Source organism: Nicotiana sylvestris, chromosome 12 (assembly GCF_000393655.2).
Source record: "Nicotiana sylvestris chromosome 12, ASM39365v2, whole genome shotgun sequence".
Taxonomy (NCBI): Eukaryota; Viridiplantae; Streptophyta; class Magnoliopsida; order Solanales; family Solanaceae; genus Nicotiana; species Nicotiana sylvestris.
In genome coordinates this window covers 77,121,025-77,144,428 of record NC_091068.1, presented here as the reverse complement: position 1 = coordinate 77,144,428, position 23,404 = coordinate 77,121,025, and the positions used below count along the sequence as shown (strand labels likewise).

General features: G+C 35.9%; 2 protein-coding genes across 2 annotated transcripts; one reads left to right on the top strand and one right to left on the bottom strand.

Annotated features, from left to right (window-relative positions):
* Nucleotides 1-9,066: 9,066 nt before the first annotated feature.
* Nucleotides 9,067-10,069, bottom strand: LOC138883248 (uncharacterized). Its single transcript, XM_070163921.1, has 2 exons — nt 9,797-10,069; nt 9,067-9,612 (listed from the first exon to the last, which is right to left on the bottom strand). The coding sequence occupies exons 1-2, from the start codon at nt 10,067-10,069 to the stop codon at nt 9,067-9,069; spliced, it is 819 nt and encodes a 272-aa protein (XP_070020022.1).
* A 9,259-nt stretch (nt 10,070-19,328) lies between these two features.
* LOC104245595 (small COPII coat GTPase SAR1A) lies at nt 19,329-22,392 on the top strand. Its single transcript, XM_009801214.2, has 3 exons — nt 19,329-19,745; nt 20,417-20,548; nt 21,891-22,392. Exons 1-3 carry the CDS (start codon nt 19,617-19,619, stop codon nt 22,209-22,211), a joined length of 582 nt encoding a protein of 193 aa, XP_009799516.1. The 5' UTR covers nt 19,329-19,616; the 3' UTR covers nt 22,212-22,392.
* The last annotated feature ends 1,012 nt before the right edge of the window (nt 22,393-23,404 follow it).

Here is a 23,404-nt window from a genome sequence, read left to right as displayed (position 1 = left end):
CAATTCTCAACTTGAGCCAATGCTCTACAATGTTCAACAATTGAATTCTCCACTTAAGTCAATGCTTTACCATGTTTAATTAACAATAATACTTCCACAAGTCATATTCCTCAACAGAAATTATCATATAGAGCATATACATTACGAAACGGAGTCACATTAATCAAAGTATAAGACACACGGGCATGCTTGACACCAACGTATAGATACTCGTCATCATGCCTATACGTCGTACTCAACAAATAACACATAACAAATAGGACACAACTCCTAATCCTTCAAGCTAAGGTTAGACCAAACACTTACCTCGCTTTGCAACCAATTCAAAATTCCAACAAGCCTTTGCCTCGCGAATTCGTGCCCAAAATTCTCAAATATAGTCATAAACAATTCGATTCAGTCAATTAAAATTATAGGAATTAATTCCATATGAAATTCTATATTTTCCCTTTAAAATCTGAAATTGCACTAAAAATTTGCTCGTGGGGCCCACGTCTCGGAACCCGACAAAAATTACGGAATCTGAAACCTCATCCAACCACGAGTCCAACCATACCAATTTTACCAAAATCCGACATCAAGTCGACCTTCAAATCTTCAAATTAAACCAAGAGGGTTTTCAAGATTTTCCCAACTAAAATCACCAATTAAATGCCAAAACTAGTAATAGATTCAGGTAATCTAACCAAAATTAAGTTAAGAACACTTACTCCGTTGTTTTCTCTGAAAATCATCCAAAAATCGCCTCTCCCCGAGCTCCAATTTGGTAAAAATGGAAAATGAGACGAAGTCCCATTTTCAGAACTTAACATTCTGTCCAGAATTTTTTGTGCTTACTGTTCACGGTCCTATTCACGGATATTGTACACGGATACTGTTCATGTGTATTGTACACGGGTACTGTACACGAATACTGTTCACACAGGTGCGGTCACTGTTCACACGTGCGAAAAATGCAGAAACTGCCCAGAAAATTTCAGCAGCCTTTTATATCCGTTAACCTTCCGAAATCTACCTAAGGCCCTCGGGACCTCGACAAAATACACCAACAAGTCCTAAAACATGATGCAGACTTAGTCGAAACCTCAAATCGCATCAAATAAAGCTAAAACCGTGAATCACACCCCAATTTAAGCCTAATGAAACTAAGAACGTCCAACTTCTATATTCGATGCAAAAACCTATCAAATCAAGTCCGATTGACTTCAAATTTTGCACACAAGTCATAAATGATATAACAAAGCTATAAAAATTTTCAGAACTAGATTATAACCCCGATATCAAAAAGTGAAATCTCCGGTCAAACTTAAGAAATCTTTAACCTTAGATTTCTAGATTCCGTTAAATGACGATAATTTGATCTAGGGACCTCTAAATTCGATTTCGGGCATATGACCAAGTCTCAAATTATGATACGGAATTACTGGAATGGTCAAAACTTTTATCCGGGTTCATTTGCTCAAAATATTGACCGAAGTCAACTCAATTGAGTTTTAAAACTCTAATTCACAATTTAATCCATTTTTCACATAAGAACCTTTTGAAAAATTATATGGATTGCGCACGCAAGTTGAGGATTTATTGATAGTGCTCTTCAAGGTTTTAAAATACGGAGATAATTATTTAAATTAAAGATGACATTTTGGGTCATCACAATAACTTTGGTGAAATGTGCTTTGTCCTATCTCCTTTTATGAATCCTCCCTTCAATTGGGCTATGCATGCTGCATTATCTTCATACAAAATTGTGGGTAGTTTGTCACACTTCAAACCACATTTGTCTAGGATAAGATGTATTATAGACCTCAACCAAATACATTCTCGACTTGCTTCATGAATAGCAATTATCTCAGCATGATTAGAAGAAGTAGCCACGATTGATTGCTTAGTCGATCGCCAAGATATGGCAGTGCCACCACATGTAAACACATAACCTGTTTGAGATCGAGCCTTATGCGGGTCAGATAAATACCCAGCATCGGCATAACCAACAAGATCGGGATTGCAATCATTGCTATAAAATAAGCCCATATCGGTAGTTCCTTTTAGACATCGCAATATGTGTTTGATCCCATTCCAGTGTCTCCTTGTAGGAGCAGAGCTATATCTTGCTAAGAAATTAACCGAAAAAGTTATGTCAGGCTTTGTAGTGTTAGCAAGATACATTAGTGCACCAATTGGACTAAGATATGGTACTTCAGGACCAAGAAGCTCTTCATTCTTTTCTTGAGGTCAAAACGGGTCCTTATTCACATCAAGTGATCGAACAATCATCGGGGTACTTAATGGATGTGCTCCATCCATGTAAAACCGTTTCAATACCTTTTTTATGTAGGCAGATTAATGAACAAAAATCCCGTTTGTCAAATGTTCAATTTGCAAACCGAGACATAATTTTTGTCTTTCTGAGATCTTTCATCTCGAATTCCTTCTTTAAATAATCAATTGCCTTTTGGAGTTTTGTAAGAGTTCCAATAAGGTTTATGTCATCGACATATATAGCAAGTACAACAAATTCCGATGTTGTTTTCTTTATAAAAACACATGGACAAATGACATCATTTATATAACCCTCCTTTAATAAATATTCACTAAGGTGGTTATACCACATTCTTCCTGATTGTTTTAGACCATACAAAGATCTTTGCAATTTGATTGAAAATATTTCCCGAGACTTTGAATTCTGTGCGTTAGTCATTTTAAATCCCTCGGGAATTTTAATGTATATCTCATTATCAAGTGAGCCGTAAAGGTAGGTTGTAACTACATCCATTAAATGCATGTCAAGCTTTTCATGAACAGCAAGACTAATGAGATAACGGAATGTTATAGCATCCATAACAAGAGAATATGTCTCTTCATAATCGACACCAGGCCTTTGTGAAAATCCTTGTGCATCCTTATATCTTTGTACCTTATTTTTCTCATTCCTTTTGCATACAAAGACCCATTTATAGCCAACAGGCTTAACACCATTAGGTGTTTGGACTACAGACCCAAAAACTTCACGTTTTGCAAGTGAACTTAACTCTAATTGGATTGCTTCTTGCCATTTTGGCCAATCAAGTCTTTGTCGACATTCTCCAATAGATTGAGGTTCAAGATCCTCACTTTCTTGCATAATGCTAGATGCAACATTATATGCAAAGATGTAATCCACCACTATATCCACTCGATTCAAATTTGTCTCAATATCGATTGGATTTATTGATAGTTCCTTATTTTCTTGAGTCTCAGGCTCATTGATTTCCTCATGAATCTCAGGATTGGTTAAATCGTGAATTTCTTTATGAGACTCTTTCATAGTGTCATCTTGATTATTTGTTTTCCTTTTTCTAGGATTTTGATCCTTAGTACCTAATGGTCTGCCACGTTTTAGGCATGCTTTTGACTCATTAGCTATGACACTAGAAGATTGTCCAATATGGACATCAATACGGATTGGAACATTCTCTGCAGGGATATGTGATTTTGTTATCCTTTTCATATCCGTAAATTGTCACGACCCAAATCTCGGTCGTGATGGCGCCCAGCACACTACTAGGCAAGCCCGACCATTATTCAACACTTAACTCAATTTATCAAAAATAGCGGAAAGAAATATCAATTAAGCAAGATTAAAGTACTGAAGAATTTAACAAAATACACAATATAATCTCACTAGGACCCGGTGTCACGAATCTGAGCCTCTAGAATACAGAATATCATCCTAATACACGGTATATCGAAAGTCCGATAATGCGGAAATAAAGAGATAGGATAGGAGGGAGAAGATCAATCGCTGCGAACGCCGTGCAGCTACCTCGATACTCCCAGAGGCTGGATCTGCTGATCAACTGGATCTACTGAGCCTGAGACTGCCCTGGATCTGCACACAAGGTGCAGGGAGTAAAGTGAGTACTCCGACCCAGTGAGTAATAAAAGTAACTACAGTCCGAAGATAAGAAAATCCAGTAAATACACAAAGTAAGCTACAATCCGAATATACAGCAACATATGGAACTGAGCAGCTAAACACCAGTATAAATACAAATACATGAATGCAATGCAATGCATATGATGGTACATTCCAGTACCCACTGCGGCGTGCAGCCCGAGCCATCCATATTTATTTATCGTCGACGGCGCTCACTGGGGGTGTGTACAGACTCCGGAGGGGCTCCTACAGCCCAAGCGCAATATCTTGGTCAGTCATTGTTACCTGACCGGTCAGCCATTGTTACCTGACCAATTTATATCATACAGTGCCATTGTTACCACTGTTCAAGTATATCATCCAGTGTCATTGTTACCACTATTTCAAGTATATCACACAGTGTCATTGTTACCACTGTTTCAAGTATATCACACAGTGTCATTGTTACCACTGTTTCAAGTATATCACACAGTGTCATTGTTACCACTGTTTCAAGTATATCACACAGTGTCATTGTTACCACTGTTTCAAGTCACTTTATAATCAGTCCAGAAAATAATATAATAAGCCCCTTGGGCATTTACAAAACAGAAGTTCCCAGCCCGGAATACATTTAAAAATATCATTTAAGTTTTCAACACTTAGAATTATGGCTGAGTTTGCAAAACAGCATTTAAAACCTTGGACTGAAATTAAATGATATGCAAATCATGCTAAGCAGTAATATCAATCCTCGAAGGATTTTACAAATCGGCACAAGGCCCCAAACATGGCATCAAGCCCAGTAATATCAATGAAGTATGTGTATCAATCACCAGTATAGTATAAACATCACACGGGATGGACCAAGTCACAATCCCCAATAGTATCCGACCCCGCACTCGCCATGGAGTGCGTGTCACGCCTCAATATAGCATTACGATGTGAAAGTCCGGGGTTTCAAACCCTCAGAACAGCATTTACATCTATTACTCACCTCAAGACGGCCAAAAGTCTACTCCGCGATGCCCTTTCCTTTCGAATCGACCTCCTCGCGCGTCAAATCTTGCCAAAACCACAAGGAATATATTACAATAGGCTAAGGGAATATAACTCAATCGAAAAGACTCAAAAAATATCGAAAATCACGAAATTTGCAAAACCCGAGCCCCGGGCCCACTTCTCGAAAAATTACAAAAGTCACATCACCGGATTCCTCGTCTCGCCACGAGTCCGTACATATAAAATTTACCAAAATCGGAGTTCAAATGACCCCTCAAATCTTCATTTTAGAATTTCAATCTCAAGCCCTAATTTCTTATAATTTGGCTATGTTTTCATGGATTTCAAGGATGATTCTTCAATAAAATCATGTATTTAACTCATAAAACTTACCTCCAATCGATCTCAGTTGAAACTCCCTTCAATCCCCGTCCAAAAGCTCTCAAAATGACTGAAAATGGTGGGAAAATGACCCAAAATCGGATATAAACTCATTGCCCATATTTTTCGCAATTACTGTTCACCCGCGCGGTACTGTTCACGCGCGGGTTACTGTTCACTGCTGCTAAAAAAATGCACCAGCAGCCAATTTAAATTGCAGCACAACCATTTTTCACTAAAATGGCTTTAACTCCATCATACGAACTCGGGATTAGACGATTCTTATTCCTGTGAGTCACAAATAATAATACGAACACAACCCTTCAATCGAAACTCAATTCGGAGCTCATTTGCCCAGTGCGATATCCATTTCGCTCGTTAAACAATTACTCATGTTTCGCGTCAAAAACCTAATCGCGACTTGATGAAATTAGACCAAAATTTCCAGATCAATCCTATAATTCATTATCAAAATTCCGAAAGTCTCGGAATCAAATTTGGATCTCTAGAACTAAAAATGAACCTTTAGATCATTACATTTATGCTCAAAACGGCAAAAATCTTCCAAAAACTCTTCCAAAATTTGTCCGAGCCTCATGGGATCCCAACAAAGTATACTAACAAGTCCCATAATATGACACAAACTTAGTTGTTCCTTCGAATCACCAAAAACAACGCAAAAATACTAAATGCACCACAGATTCAAGCCTATGAACTTTGAAACTTCAAATTTTCACATCCGATGTCGAAACACGTCAAAACTAGTCCGAATGATCTCAAATTTTGCAGACAAGTCCAAAATGATATAACGAAGCTACATCAACTCTCAGAATTCCATTCCGAGCCTCGGATCAAAATCTTACCTATCAACCGGAATTCGTCAAAATACTAACTTTGCCGATTCAAGCTTAATTCTACACCGGTCATCACAAAAATATTCCGGACACACTCCTAAGTCCCAAATCACCTAACAAAGCTATCCGAACCATAAAATTTGCATTTCGAGTGCTCTAACACATAAGTCAATATCCGGTTGACTTTTCCAACTTAAGCTTCCTTAACAGAGACTAAGTGTCTCAAACCTTACCAAAATCATTCAGGAATGACTTCAAATTTTGCACACAAGTCACATTCGACATTACAGACTTGCCCCAACTTTTGGAATCGCATTCCGACCCCGATATCAAAATTTCCACTTCCGGTCGAATTTTCTCAAAAACCTTCAAATTTCTATATTTAGCCAAACGGCTCCAAAATGACCTACGGACCTCCGAATTCACTTCCGATCGCGCTCCCAAATCCAGAATCACCATACGGAGCTACTCCCAGTCTCGGAATTCCAAACGGACATCAATAACACTGAAATGCATTTTAAGCCAAACTGATGCAATTTCTTCTAAAATGCTATCTTCCACAATTGGCGCCAAAACGCTCCCGGGTTATCCAAAACCCAATCCGGGCATACGCCCAAGTACTAAATCATCATACGAACCTGCTGAAACCTTCGGATCCCAATTCCGAGGTCTTTTACTCAAAATTCCAATCCTAGTTCATTTCTTCAATTTTAAGCTTTCAAAATGAGAATTTCCATTTAGATTTGACTCCAAACTTCCTGAATTTTAATTTTGACCATACACTCAAGTCAATATACCTGAGATGAAGCTGCTCATGGCCTCAAACTGCTGAATGACGCACCGGAGCTCAAAACGACCGATCGGGTCGTTACATAAATGCATCTGGGATTTGATTTGATATTTTCTGCAAATGGATAATCTTTTGCACCTCTATGTCACAAATAGAGGCATGTGGATCAAGATGAGACAATGATGTATTTTTCCACAAAATTTCACGTTTGGTTTCACTAATTTCTCCCCCTAATTTTGGGAAAAATGCCTCATCGAATCGACAATCTGTAAAACGAGCAGTAACAAATCTCCCGTTAATGTTTCAAGGTAGCGAATAATGGAGGGCGATTCAAACCCAACATATATTCCTAACCTTCTTTGGAGACCCATCTTGGTACGATATGGGGGTATTATAGGCACATTTACAGCGCATCCAAAAATTCTTAGATGAGATATATTAGGTTCATGACCCAAAACTAATTGGAACAGGGAATATTTGTGATAATATATTGGTCTAAGACAAACTAGCATTGCTGCATGCAAAATGGCGTGACCCCAAACAGAAGTGGGCAACTTCGTTTTCATGAGTAACGGTCTTGCTATCAATTGTAGACGTTTAATTAAAAACTCTGCAAGGCCATTTTGAGTGTGAACATGAGCTACAGGATGCTCCACTTTTATCCCAACTGATAAGCAATAATCATTAAATGTTTGGGATGAAAACTCAACAGCATTATCAAGTCTAATAGACTTAATTGGATTATTGGGAAATTGTGCTCATAATCGGATTATTTGTGCCATTAATTTTGCAAACGCGAGGTTGCGAGATGACAATAGGCATACATAAGACCATCTAGAAGATGCATCTATTAAGACCATAAAATATCTAAACGACCCACTAGGTGGGTGAATAGGTCCACAAATGTCCCCTTGTATACGTTCTAAAAATGCAGGGGACTCAATCCCAACCTTTGTTGGTGATGGTCTTATAATTAACTTGCCTTGATAACAAGAAGTGCAAGAAAATTCATTATTTAAAAGAATAGTCAAATTCTTTAATAGATGCCTATTTGAGTTTTCTATGATTCGTCTCATTATATTGATCCAGGATGGCCCAATTGATCATGCCAAAGTACAAAAGTATTGAAAGCAGTAACCTTTTGGTTTAAGGTAGAATGTGCCTCAATTGCACTAATTTTTGCCCAATACAGGCCACAAGATAAAGATGGGAACTTCTCAATAACTCTTTTCTGGCCAGAGACATTCTTGGTAACGATGAGATATTTCATATTATTCTCATATATTGTCTCAATATGAAATCCATTTCTGCGGATATCTTTAAAACTCAACAAGTTCCTCTTGGACTTGGAGGAGAACATTGCATTCTCTATGATAATTATTGTTCCCTTAGGCAGAGTTATAGTAGCTCTTCCAGAGCCTTCAATTAGATTACTACTACCAGAAATTGTAGTAATATCTATCTTACACACACTTAAATGAGAGAAATATTTCTTCTTTTTGAATATTGTATGTGTCGTACATGAATCAATTAAGCAAATACTTTTACAATTGAACTTCGATCCAAGTTTACTTTGAAAGATATCCATATTTGCTTCCCATAGTTTGACATACAAAAGAAATATATGAATAAATATTAGTATTTTTAGAGAAAAATAGAAAAGAAATAAAGTTAAACCAATAATTCAATAGCAGCCTTTAATGCATTTTCTAGCAAATTCTAATTATTATACAAATAATTACGCAAAAAAATAATACAAGTACACATATGACTAATACAACTACAACAAATTTATTTACATGTATAAATTATTTGCATTTTCCTATACATTGTATGAAAAATAATTGATCCGTGTAAGAAAAGAACATACTCATAAAAAAAACAATTGAGGGTGAAGTAACAAAAGTTGTTCCAGGGTACTTGTAAACCTTTTTTTAAGAGAATTAAAGTAACGTAAAGGAAAGTTAAAATCGTTAAAAGATCACTGAGACTAGAATACTAATTAATAGGATATTACTCCTTATTTGTGAAATTTATAAAATTTCAGAAATAAAAATATTCTTAAGAACTACATAAGAAGAATTATAAAGTGCAATAAAAATTACGAGATGTTTATTCATTACATAGTACGAATAGGAAAGTAATTAAATTGCTCCATCATCTCTAACCACAGATCTATCACCGATCAAGTGGTTTATTTTTTCATCAGGGTGCTCAAAAAAATCTGCCACATCCAAGTGGGTGATGTCAAATTCATTGTCATAGACAAGATTGGCTTCAGGACCTTTATTCTTCAGAGATGCTTGATAAAGCTCAACCAAATATTTTGGTATGCGACAAATTTTTGCCCAATGCCCTTTTCCACCGCAACGATAGTATTTAGTTTCTGAATCCTTTGTGTTTCGCTTCTCATCTTTCCCTTTCCATTTTTGGATGTTATTTTTCGTTGGAGGATGATTAACACCAGGAAAATTTCTTCCTTGGATATAGCCACGACCACGACCGTGAATATGGCCACGACTTTTTCCACGATTAGCATAATGGGAATACACCTCATCCTCTTTAGGCAATGGTGTAGACCCAGTGGGTCGATTTTCGTGATTTCTGATAAGCAATTCATTGTTTCGTTCAGCCACAAGTAGAAGAGAAATCAACTGAGAGTACTTTGTGAAACCTTTCTCTCGGTACTGCTATTGCAACACCATATTGGAGGCATGAAACGTTGTAAATGTTTTTTCAAGCATATCATAGTCACTGATATTATCTCCACAGAGTTTCAATTTAGAAGTAATTCTAAACATAGCAGAATTATATTCAGAAACAGACTTAAAGTCTTGGAGCCTCCCAATCATATCGTGCTTGTGGAAGAGTGACCAACTTTAAGTTGTCATATCTTTCCTTTAAACCATTCCACAAAACAAGTGGATCTTTCATTGTGAGATATTTAATTTTCAACCCTTCATCAAGGTGATGGCGCAAGAAAATCAAGGCCTTAGCACAGTCTTGGGTAGATGCCTTATCTTTATCTTTAATGGCGTCTCCAAGACTCATTGCATCTAAATGAATTTCAGCATCCAATACCCATGTCATATAGTTCTTGCCCGAAATTTCAAGGGCAACGAACTTTCTTTTCATAATATCAGACATAATTAAAAAAATACAAATTTGAGAAAAATTATACCTTAATTTTCTCAAAGATCTTCTTGAGATGGTATAGCCTCGTGCTGATAACGTTTTATAAAATATAACCTAAAATAACAATATAGAACAAGCAAAAACAAACTAAGAGATATAGAGAGAAAGAGAGGAAGAGAGATTCTTATTTCTTCTTCAATTGTGTGTATTTTCCTATCTATTACAAGGCCTTTATATAGGCATAAAAAGTGAAGAAAATATGTCATAGAATATGTCATTGAACATACAAAATATGCCATTGAACATTTGAGAAGAAGATCATGGAAGAAGAGTAGATATCCAACATAATGTGATATTTATCATAACATGACTAATATTTAATATTGTACTGATTTGTGTAGACAGTTAAGAGAATTAGTAGTTGTCTACTTTATTACTAATAATGTGAGATTAATAATGAATCATCGTGACTATGGGTACGGTTCCCATGACATGGTTACGATACGTAGTTCCCAAATTCGGGTGCACATTTTATGTGACCCCACCACAACTTCGAACAATAATAAAATAAATATGTTGTAGATCGTGGGTGCGGTTCCCGTATCACGATTCGCAATGTGTACCAAACAAACAAGTGTACGACAATCGTAACTTGTTCAAGAAATATTTCTAAAAATAATTAAAAGCGGTTATAAAGTTAAAAATGCACAATAGGTTTAAAACATGTAGTAAATCAGATAATAGGCCAATTATTAATAGTTTAAGAGACCGTGCTAGAACCACGGAACCCGAGAATACCTAACACCTTCTCTCGGGTTAACAGAATTCCTTACCCGAATTTTTGTGTTCGCAGACCATAAATAAGAGTCAAACTTCCTCGATTCGGGATTTTAAACCGGTGACTTGAGACACCATAAATTATCCTAAGTGGAGACTCTGAATTTGAATAAATAATCTCGTTTCGATTATTATCACTTTAATTAGAAAAACTCCCTATTATCCCTCTCGGGTGGTAAAAAGGAGGTGTGATAGGTGGATCCGCTAAAATACATCTTCCAAAAATCCATGCCTACGGGGAAGTTAGCAAAATGGTAGATACTACTGAGTGAGTTCAACATCATCTACGTAACTCATAAGGCGGTCAAAGGCAAGCATTCGCGGATCATCTTACAGAAAATCCTGTAGGTGGAGAATGTATTTCCCCGATGAAGAGGTATCATTCGTAGGAGAAGATATCACCGAAGCATATGATGGTTGGTGAATGTTCTTCGATGGAGCTGCAAACTTCAAAGGAGTGGGTATTAGAGAAGTTTTAGTGTCAGAAACAGGTCAACACTATCCAGTATCTTCAAAGCTCAGGTTCCCGTGTACCAACAACATGGCAGAATATGAGGCCTGCATCTTAGGACTCAGGTTAGCCATCGACATGAAGGTTCAGGAATTGCTGGTAATTGGAGATTCAGACCTTTTGGTACATCAGGTTCTAGGAGAATGAGCTACAAAGAATACCAAGATATTGCCATATTTGCACTATGTACAAGAGTTGATGATGAGATTCACAAAGATAGAATTCAAACATGTTTCGAGGATTCAAAATGAGTTCACCGATGCATTGGCTACTTTATCTTCCATGATACAACTCCTAGACAAGAATTTCATCAACCCTATCCTAATAGGGATTCAAAATCAGCCGACTTATTGCGCCATGTTGAAAAAGAAACTGATAGAAATCCATGGTTCCGCGACATCAAAGAATATTTGGAAAAAGGAGAATACCCAAAGCGCACAAATCATACTCAGAAACGTACACTCCAAAGGTTATCCAACCATTTCTTACATGGTAGAGGAATTCTGTACAGAAAGACTCCGGATCTGGGGTTATTACGGTGTGTCGACGCCAAAGAAGCATCTAGATTGCTCGAAGAGTTACATGACGGAACTTGCGGACCACACATGAATGACTTCGTCTTAGCTAAGAAGATATTAAGAGCATGATATTTTTGGATGATTATGGAAACAGACTGCATCAGGTATGTCCAAAAGTGTCATCAATGCCAAGTATATGCTGATATGATACGAGTACCACCCAATGAACTCAATGCAACAAGTGCACCGTGGCCTTTATCCTCTTGGGGGTTGGATGTCATCAGACCAATCGAACCTGCCGCTTCAAATGGGCACAGGTTTATTCTAGTGGCCATAGACTATTTCACAAAATGGGTTGAAGCCGCATCCTACAAAGCTGTAACTAAGAAGGTCATTGCAGATTTTGTTAGGGATCGTATTATTTGTCGATTTTGGGGTACCAAAATCAATCATTACCGGCAACGGCGCCAACCTTAACAGTGATTTGATGAGATCCATGTGTGCAACCTTCAAGATCAAGCATAAGAATTCCACGGAATACAAGCCGCAAATGAATGGAGCTGCGGAAGATGCCAATAAGATCATCAAGAAGATATAAAGGAAGATGGTAGATAATCACAAACAATGGCACAAGAAGTTACCATTTGCCCTACTCGGATATCATACCATGGTTCGCACATCAATCGGGGAAACTCCTTATTTGCTGGTCTATGGTACTGAAGCCGTCATTCTCGCCGAAGTAGAAATTCCTTCTTTGAGAATTATACAAGAGGCCAAACTCAGTGATGCAGAATAGATGCAAAGCCGCTATGAACAACTCACCCTCATTTATGGAAAGAGAATGAATGCAGTATGTCACAGTCAACTTTACCAGAACAGAATGTCTAGAGCTTTTAACAAAAGGGGTAGGCCTAGACAATTCGCACCAGGGCAGTTAGTGCTAAAGCGGATCTTCCCGCATCAAGATGAAGCCAAAGGGAAATTTTCACCCAATTGGCAAGGGCCTTACATGGTTCACAGAGTACTAATAGGAGGAGCACTCATACTTGCAGAAATGGACGGAGAAATTTGGCTAAAACCTATCAACTCAGACGCAGTCAAGAGATACTATGTTTAGATTGTTTACACTTCTTCATTTGATGTAACTAAACTACGCTTGACCTGATTTCCATTTAAGAGGGGATATGTAGGCAGCCCTATGGGTTCGGTCACATCTCAATAAAATCTTCATTTTGCCATGGTCAGAAACTGAAGCAAGTCCAGCCAATTTTATCATACGCAGAACAGTCAAAGAATTGCTTTCAAACTGGGGAAAAGTTTTGAGGAGGACCCTCAAAATTCTAAATCAAGGAGGTCGCAATGTCTCTAAAATATGTCACAGTCATTGGTTCACCAGTAATTGCCCACATTTTACTCTATGACCATTCAAATATCTGCCCTGTGATACATTCATAACGTCTTAAATTCACATTCATGACTTCGCATAAATTCATCTGATACTATTGTACCCGAAAGAACATTTTCCGAAACATACAGCCATTTCTATAACAACTCTGTCGGTTTCATTCACCGTTGGATTCAGAACTACACACGGACTGATTCCCGTAACACCAAGGATATGTAGGCAACTCAGGAACCAGGGTTCGGCCCCCATTTTTTCAAAAGTACATATTCCCTCACTCAATTCGGCCAAAATTGGTCATCATTTTCTTTACCCAACAACTCTTTCATCATTCCCGATTAAAGAGGAGCAGCTGTTGATACCCAATTTTGCCCTCATATTTCTTTAAAATATATACATGCCTTCAAAATAGCATTTTATGCATCATTATTTAGTTTACAAATCTATACAACCATTTCCTATAATTTTCCATATTTTTAGAGCTCTTAAATTAATTTTCTTGCATTTAAATTATATAAATATTTATTAATTATCCCTTTAAATTATTTTGTGATGACTTAGTTACCTAAATTATTATTTTGTACCTATAATATATGTCTCATATATATTTATTTCATTTCATGCAATTATATTAGCATTTTTAAGCTATTTATCTAATTTTGCAATAATAACCTATATTCATATATAACTGCTTTTATCTATACTATTGGTGTCAATAAAGCCTTATATATTTTTGTAATGCTAAATTATTATTGTTAATTATTTTAGTGCATAAATAATATTTATTTATTTATTAAGCATTTTTATAAATTGTTTTGATAAATTTTGGGTATTTAAATAACAACCCAATTTTTAACCAATTTTAGGGCCAGAATCAGCCCAATAATCCTAGCCCAAACTAGATAACCCCTTAACCCAAAACCCAGTCGGTAGCCATTATAATTGACCCCCCCCCCCCCCCCCATTTTTTAATCATGGCCGTTGATCTCTCAAGATCAACGTCCCTTGTTCATTCTCTTCTTTTAATTATCCCTAACCCCATTTCCCTTGAGAGCCGCCTCTATTCTCTCTGTCACTCCTCTCTTCTTCACTAAACCCTAGCCGCCTTCCCTAAATCCCTCTTTCAATCCCACTGATAATGGGATTCGACTACTATTCTCTTGCCATATTTGAATTCTTTTGGTACTGGTTGTCTGTTTGTGGTGTTACCTAGGTACTTGCCTAAATATGGCAAGCAATATCTTCCTAAATCGAACCAAAGTGGTTCGAATCTTTGATTTCGAGCACTATTTTGTCTATATACGTTCAATACTACACTGTGTGAGTCTGATTTTGTTTGGATTCTGCTGGTTTACACTTTCCCTAAAAAAACTAGGGTTTACAGATTATTCTCTTAAATTGATTTGCATGTTTCTTTTTCTTGTTTATCGTTTAAATTATTCTATTTCCTTATATGTTTTCTCTATTTTTGGATACTATATAAACCCCTTCATTTTCCCTTTTGGGAGAGACTTTTGAAATTGATTCTTACTAAAATTTGAGTTTTTTGCTACTCTCTTGCTTGGTATTCTGTACTGGCCGGCTGAAAGCCAAGGCCCTTAGCATCTTGTTACATGTTCTTAGTGCGAGCATTACCCTGAGTTCATTGAAGCTCTTGGGAACTTTGACGCGTCGAGGTTTCTGGGTTCTTGTGGATCTTTTGTTCTTTATTGTTGTCCGTTTAACTAGTAAGCTACTTGACTCTTGCAGTTTCATCCCCATGTGCCTTTGATTTGCATGTGTTCTCGCCTCTAAAATTCCTAGCTTAATATGTTTTCTTGATTACTTTTGTGCACAATTTTGTTAATTCTACCTTGTTCTAAGTCTGATAGCATCTAACTTCCTCCTAATGCTACTAGTTCTGAGTTTGCCTAAGTCTAACTTGGATAATCTGATCCTCTTAAGTGTATGGGTGTCTGGATGTTCCCTAATACATGCTTACTTGCTTTGTCCTTAATCTCTATAGTGAATGTTTCATACTTGTGCTAGAACTTCCTATGTTAATTGTGACATGTTCACCTACTATTTTGTCACTCAGCATGATCCCCCTACCCCATTAGTGATTGACTGAGATCTTGACAGTTATCTCAACTTGATCTCTCAACCCTGTATGAACAATTTTGCTTTATGACATAACTTAGATCTTCTCTAGTTGATTAGTCTATTGTGTCAATCACAGAATACCTACATGTGTCTATTATCTCACACTGTCCTGAATCTCTACAATGTCTGTTTTGCATGTGCAATATGTTGCAATTTGTATTAAAACCATTTTCTATCAACTATGGTCTTGCTTCTATACTAATATGTTTCCCAGTCTGTCTTTTGTTCATTTGATACCATATGTCTTTCAGTGTTTATCATAATGTGTATCCCTCGTCATGTCTAAATACTAATTAGCATAACCCTAGAATGTATGCTTAGCTTAATCTGAACCTCTTAGGTTGCAATTAGTTTAGTATCATGAATGATAATCTATGTATATCTTGCAAACCTGTTTCTTCCCCAATTTCTTTCAATATGAGGCTATCTATGTGGTGCTTTATTGTCCTGTTGAACCTACAGGCCTATTTGATTAATTACTTTATATGCTCAATTTGGTTGTGTCCACTTTAGGATATGAATGTATCCCCTAACTTATGTCCACTCTTCTTACTTGCAACTTATGTTATTCTGAACTTTTCATTCTTAGCCGGCTAAAAGCCAAGGCTACCTAGGCCTTTAATAACCTTTAATAAAGTAGTCATGCATGTAGATTTGGACCTTTAATAACCTTTGTATAAATAATTGGGTATTAGTGAAAAGGGAATGGATAGAATTCTATATCTACATGCACAATGTGTAGATAACATGCCTATAGAACTTGACAATGTGTTTGCTATATGTGGCCGATTGCATAAGCACTATAGAGTTCATGACATTAGGAGAAGCGCGCACACACACTACTTATTTACCATTAATCATGAGTTCGATGCTATATATACTGCTACGTGTTTATAGACAGCATACTTATAGGAAGTGAGCACTCTGCATGACTACTTTCAAATGCATTAGAAACCCGCCTAGAGGAACAAATGGCAACGAACTTTCTCTCAATTCTCTTCAGTTATTTACTAGAAATCATGCTTATAGGATTTTGATCATTTCATTCGCTATTATGTCACATTGATCACTAGAAATCTTGTTTATAGGACTAAGTATAAATAAATCGAGTTCTAATCATCAACTGTTAGAGATCCTGCCTATAGGAAATAATTGCTTATTAATTGATTAGCATTAGACTACTCAAACATTGTTTCTAAGCGTCATTGTTAGGAAAATCTAGATAATTCTGGGACTCTTCCCGGCAAATTCTATTTTACCTAATTGCATAAATCACCTAGGCATCACATATGGGATCGGTAACTTAAAACTATTAACAATTAGCTTGTAATCCCGCATAATTTCGCCTATAAACAATATCCTGCATCTGAAATTTACCTACATACTTTGATCGCCTAGAAAACATGTCCGTAGGTTTAAGATTCTGGATTCTGCCAATTCCTAATTGATATACGTGTTTGCGTGCATTTACTGCTTAAGTGTGGAGGTCAATGTGAGCCTTTAATTGCGTCTATGTGAAGTCTTTGGATGTTTTGATTGTCGCCTAGGTTTTGCATTTTTGAGCAACCTAGATAAGTTCTAGAACCATCAAAATAGAGGTCCAAAACCTCCTATACCATAGGTATAGGACGGGTAGTGCACGCATATGGCACGGTTTAGAATTGAATTAGAGCGCTCTTAGGTAAACAACTTTAACATAGTAATCGGGTAGCAGGAGATGATAGTCTATGCCCGCTGAATAATATGAGTAACACCCTATCTCGAGGGAGTTATTATTTATGTTGCATGGGGTGATCCTTTAGGCTAAAAAACTTAGGACCTATCCCCCACCCCGACCCCCCATTTTCTTTCTTTTCCTACTAGAATCAAAAAATAGTTGTACCCCTCTGTTCAAGATCTTTTTATGAAATTCTTAAATTTTTTGCTCTCTCTTCATTTATTTGATCACATAGACTAATTCATATAATTTAAGTTCGGTCGGGACCCACAATTGTGGACCTCAAGGAGTGCCTAACACCTTCTCCTTGAGGTAACTTGAGCCCTTACCCGATCTTTGGCGATATAGACTAATTAAACCAGAGTCATTTGCAAATAGGTGCCCTAACGAACTTTAAAAATCGTTAGGTGGCGACTCTCCTCTTTTAATACCTTCCTTAAAAGAGTTGTCACGTGTCGAAACCTACTTTTGCCAGAAAAAGGGGCGCGACAAAGAGCATAGACATGGCGTTTTACTTGACATGGGACGAGGCTTAAGCCTCAAGACATGGGCGTAAGCTCAACGGATATTTAAATTTTTTAATTTATAAATTAACATTATAACATAAAAAATATAATAAAAACATTAAAAGGTCAAGAAATTTAAAAAAAGAATTAAATAAACTCATAAAAATAAAAGATTTAGCATATTTTACAAGTATAGATAATGCAATACTATTAAATTTACTTTGAAATTTAAATCAACTATAACGTCTTAACTTTCAAACAATTAAAAATTATATTTTCTTTACAAATATTATCAAACTGCTCATTTTATCTTTCTAAAAGTATTAATACTTATTAAATTTTACCAATCCTAAAATTTAAATTATTACTCCTTTATGGTAAATGTAAAATCATTTTTAAATAGTAAAATAGCAAATATAAAGAAGATCTACCAAGTAAAGATATAAAATTTGATTTATCTATTTTCAGAAAAAAATATTCAAATGATATTCACCCTCACAATATTCTCAATTAGTAGATATGCAATATTATGGTTCGTTATTTGAGTTGTTCACAATTTTTATATTCATATAGATGGAAATAATTTTAGCCATTCATTTGTTAAAGAATTTTGATAGCCAACAGTGCTAATTAGTGAATTCGACACATGATTTGCACATGAATTGTTGCGCGAGCCCCAAGCGATAGGCGTATTTAGGGCGTACAATCGGACGCTTAGGGGCGTAAGTCTTACATAATTAAGCCTCAGAAATGAACTTAAGGTGTTTTGATAGTGCATCGTATCAGAGCGAATCCCGAGGTGAGTTCCAAAAATGCCTTTTAAAATACTGACGAAACATAGGGGTGGTGGAGGGGCATAGTTTGGGCAAATCTGAAATCCAAACCAAAATTTGAATTATTTGAAGTTTTGGTTTGGATTTTCGGATTACAGATTAGATTTTGGATTTAATTTTAATTTTTTTTTGGATTTAAAAATTGGATATTAGATTTGGTACTTCGGATTTTTGGATATTCGAAAATTCAAAATTTTTATACTTTATATTTAGTCCATTATCCATATGCCAATGTAATAAGTTCAATACCCTACCCGTTAGATCTTATCTCATATATTTAATATTAATTACTAAGTTACTGTCAGAATACTTTCTATTTAGATATGATTTTACTATTGTTACTTCTTATCGGTCCTATTAATGTCTTTGTTGTATTTTTTTTAATAATAATTTCATTACTTGAATACTTTATTTTGATGATTGCGGCAAGAATGAGGAACTTTTCATATAATTTAACACGAGTACTTCATTTTGGATATTCCTTTTTGTAAAAAGTAGAAATATCAACTTATATGCTCAAAATCGAAATCCATTATATCCAAACCAATTAATCTGAAATCGAACTTAAAAAATACGATCCAATCCGAACTTAAAAAATCCGATTCAATCCGAACTTATTTGAATTGAATTTGGATTGTCATTTCTTTAATCTAAAAATCAAAAATTCAAATTGAAATTTTCATATCCAATCTCAAACTGTCTGAACTCCCCAAGCGAAATATGATAACTAATTTAGAATTGAAGAAGAATAAAATAGAATGGAGAGAGTATTTTTTTAAGGTAAGAAAAGAAATCATTTTGGAATGCGGCTGGGGTATTGACATGTTATGGTATGACTAGAAAATACGCGCAGACACAGACGGGCCACCACTGATGGGCATTTAGTCCCTCTCTCTCTCTCATACGCAAACAAACAACCGCGCTCCTGTACGTTCGCACACTAGCGATAAAGTCTGCCGTTTCGAGTAAAGATTCTCCCTCGAATCCATCGAGAAATTGCGATACTCTTTTTGTTCTTATATCATTCGATCCATCAAGCACCTTTGTCTGTTTTCTTAAATCTGTATCTTAGGGCTTGTAGTCAATCAAAAGAATGTTCTTGGTCGATTGGTTCTACGGAGTTCTCGCATCGCTTGGTCTGTGGCAGAAAGAGGCTAAGATCTTGTTTTTAGGCCTTGATAATGCCGGCAAAACTACCTTGCTTCACATGTTGAAAGACGAGGTCTGTTGCACTTTTTGCATTCATTTTAGTGTAACTATCTGCAATCAAAATTCTATTTTGCATCTTTTCCTGTGTTGATGAAAGGGAAACACATGTGTAATTAGTTGATTTTGTGTCAGAAATCAAGCCTTTATAGGGTTGTCATGTTCTATTCCCATTTCGTTATATTCTAAGAGAACGTGTAATTCTGTCTTATAGACAAATTACTGAATATTTGAATGATATGGAACCAATTAAAGGTAGCCTGACATCAACTAGTTTGGGATTGAGGCGTGGTAGTTGTTTTTTCTTTTTCTTTTTCTTTTCATGCTGTTGAGCCGAGAGTCTCCCGGAAACAGTCTCTCTACCCTTTCGGAGCAGGGGTAAGGTCTACTCTCCCAGACCCAACTAGGGGGATTTTACTGTGTATGTTGTTGTTGTTGTTGTTGTTGTTTTCATGCTATGTTATTATTTTCATTGAGCGGGAGGAAGGACTTCAAGATCCAATTCTAATTTTTGTTTCAACTTTCCTATTTATTATCTCTCTTAATTGTGTCTTGTCAATGATTTTTTGAGCCTTATTCTTAAAGAGTCAGGATTAGTATTTTAATTACGTTGAGCTGTTTGCTTTTGTTTGGTGGACCTCAGTGTGATATTGAGCTTGAAAAAGTTAATGTTTTGGAATTTGGCAGAGATTGGTTCAACATCAGCCTACACAATACCCGACATCTGAGGAGCTTAGTATCGGGAAAATTAAGTTCAAGGCATTTGACTTGGGTGGGCATCAGATTGCTCGTCGAGTGTGGAAAGATTATTACGCTAAGGTATTTTACTTTATGCCACTTGTAGTGATGTATCACATTAGTGATTGCAGTTCTAATGGTGTATCGTTTTTTTTTTTGGGGGATAAGTCTAATGGTGTATCTTTTTTTTTTTTTTTTTTTTTGGGTTGGGGGGGGGGGGGGATAAGTCTAATAGTGTATCCTGTTAATGCTTGACAAGTGTTTAGCTACCTGTGGTGGAAGAATTTCATGTTGGGGAGAGTGTCTTATCATTGCAAAACATAACTTTCTTGAATTCCACTGCCAGAGCTTTGCTCCCTCTGCTACATTGTTTTGAAATGTTTTGACATGCATCTACAAAGAATACTAACACTAATAACATATATAAAGAGGATAATGTAACTATTAGACAAAATTCACAAGTTTGATGATACTGCCTTTGGTTCCAGTGGAGGTATTTCAATAGTACCTTACCACACACTTCCCCAGTATCCGAATTAATGCATCTGTATTCATTGGAAGAATGACAGAATAGTAATACGGGATCTATGAGTGTCGATGTTCTTTTTTTATCAAGTATATGAGTGTCTGTGCCTTGTTTTAAAAGCTTGTGATTGGGCTGACAGCAATGATTCTTCAAGAAGTTCCACTGTCGAATAAGACATGACAAGTTATTCTCCTTCCTATTTACTTCCTCTTCCTCTACTTTATGTCCATCTGCTTAGTGAATGGCAAACAGAAGAGATTCTCTGGACCAGCGCAAAGTAGCTCATCGAGTTCTTTGTTTTCTACTTGTTCTGTTTGTCACGATTCTAGAGTCTTGCTTGTGTCTAGGTATGATAGGTCTACATTTGATCTTTGATAGATAATGAAATTCTCTGAATTGCCAGCAGTTGATGCCACGTGATGAGCTTGGTATAACTTGTGCTCTGTTTCAATATTCTGCCGTTGAAGCTTGTGTGAGCAGATATTCCGAAGTATGAATTTCTGGTTAGTTTCAGAAAACTATCAAAGAGAAGTCTTACATGGAACTTTGTTGATTGGTATTGTGTATCCAATTTTTTTTATAAATAATCTGTAACCTATCACACCTAAATTACAAACTTCTCTATCGAAATAACCAAGTTATGTTTGAGAAGTATTACCACCAAAGAGAGGGAGAGGAGAGAGTGCGCAGACTATAAGGAAGTTCAATTCTTTAGGATTTTGTGCTATGCAGGAAACTTTAGGATTATTTGTGTATTCTGATTGCTGTTAATGCAAAATTACTTATCTGGAAAATATGTCATTTTGTCTCGTGCTCTTCTTTTTGTCCTTCTCTAACAAGCTGCAGGAACTATTTGGCTAATCTTATAGTGCTTTAAACATGCAATTTCATGTGAAGGTGGATGCTGTTGTTTATCTGGTGGATGCCTATGACAAAGAAAGGTTTGCAGAATCTAAGAAAGAGCTGGATGCTCTCCTCTCTGATGAGTCGTTGGCCAGTGTTCCTTTTCTTATACTGGGTAACAAGATAGACATCCCGTATGCTGCATCAGAAGATGAATTGCGTTACCACATGGGCTTAACGGGCATCACAACTGGCAAGGGAAAGGTAAACCTGGCGGAATCCAATGTTCGTCCCCTTGAGGTATTCATGTGCAGCATAGTCCGCAAAATGGGATATGGAGAAGGCTTCAAATGGCTCTCTCAATACATTAAATAACAGATGTAGGAAGTGAGATATTGTTATTCCGTTTTACTTGTGCTTTTGTACTGGATATGAGTTGGAAGGTCTGTTTGAAAGCACAGTTGATTATGCTTCTCTTGTTTTAGCTTTCTAGGAATATGGTGAACGAAAGGATGTTCAAGATTTTCTTGTTACATAACAAAATGTTTTACTGAAACTCTCAACCATTATTTTGTTTGGCTAACAGACAATACTGAACACCCTCGGCTGAGACATTAATCTATTTATTTTGAACTCAGAGGGAAGTTCCAATTCTTTGCTGTCTTGAACAGTGCCAACGTAATAAAAAAGTTGTTTTTCGGAAAATAACAACAAAAATAATCCTAACAAATTTTTTGTTACATCTGAGAATTATCTGTCAAGTAATCATATGGAATGACAAGAGCAATATAATATTGAAACCATCTATCTATATCTATGCTATATTAAAAGTACGAAGGTCTTTAGCGAAATGTCGCTACTCTTTTTTACCCTTTTAGAATATAGTTCACACTAGAAAAAATAGTCATTTGATTATTCTCCTAGCTAATATTTAAGAGTTTAAAATTAAATCAAAATTTATTTTTTTAATCTTTCCTTATTTGAATTAAGTGAGAAGTCCTTAAATTTGAGCTTTAAAATCATTAAAATTTTACCTTATATAAATCCTAGAATTAAAGTATGATTGAGTAAAACTGGAATCTTTATGCCTATAAATAGTGTCTAATTAAACGTTATTTATATGCTCAAAAGAGATTGTTTAATTGTGCTAAATTTTAGGGGAGTAATTATTATGTATACAAAATAAAATAAAGAAAAGATTAAAGAAAGAGAAAGCATTTTGCTTGGTTGTTTATTCCAATTCTAATTAAATTGTAAATGCTCTGAGTAGTCTATGTGAGATTGGTCCACTGAATATTAATTTTATTCTTCGATCAATAATTTGCTTAGATAAATTTTAAAACATAATTAAATATATAATTACAAAAATATTTAATAATAGCAAAGAGAAAGAGAAAAGAAAAATGATTGACAAAAGTCATTTACACTAATGCTTCGACAAATATAAAGTGCCAAAGTTCGAATATTTATCATTTGAAAATAGATCTTTGTGTGGATAAAAACTGTTATAAGTAAATATTTAATATATTGTATGACCTAATATTAACTATTTAAATCCTCTAAATAAT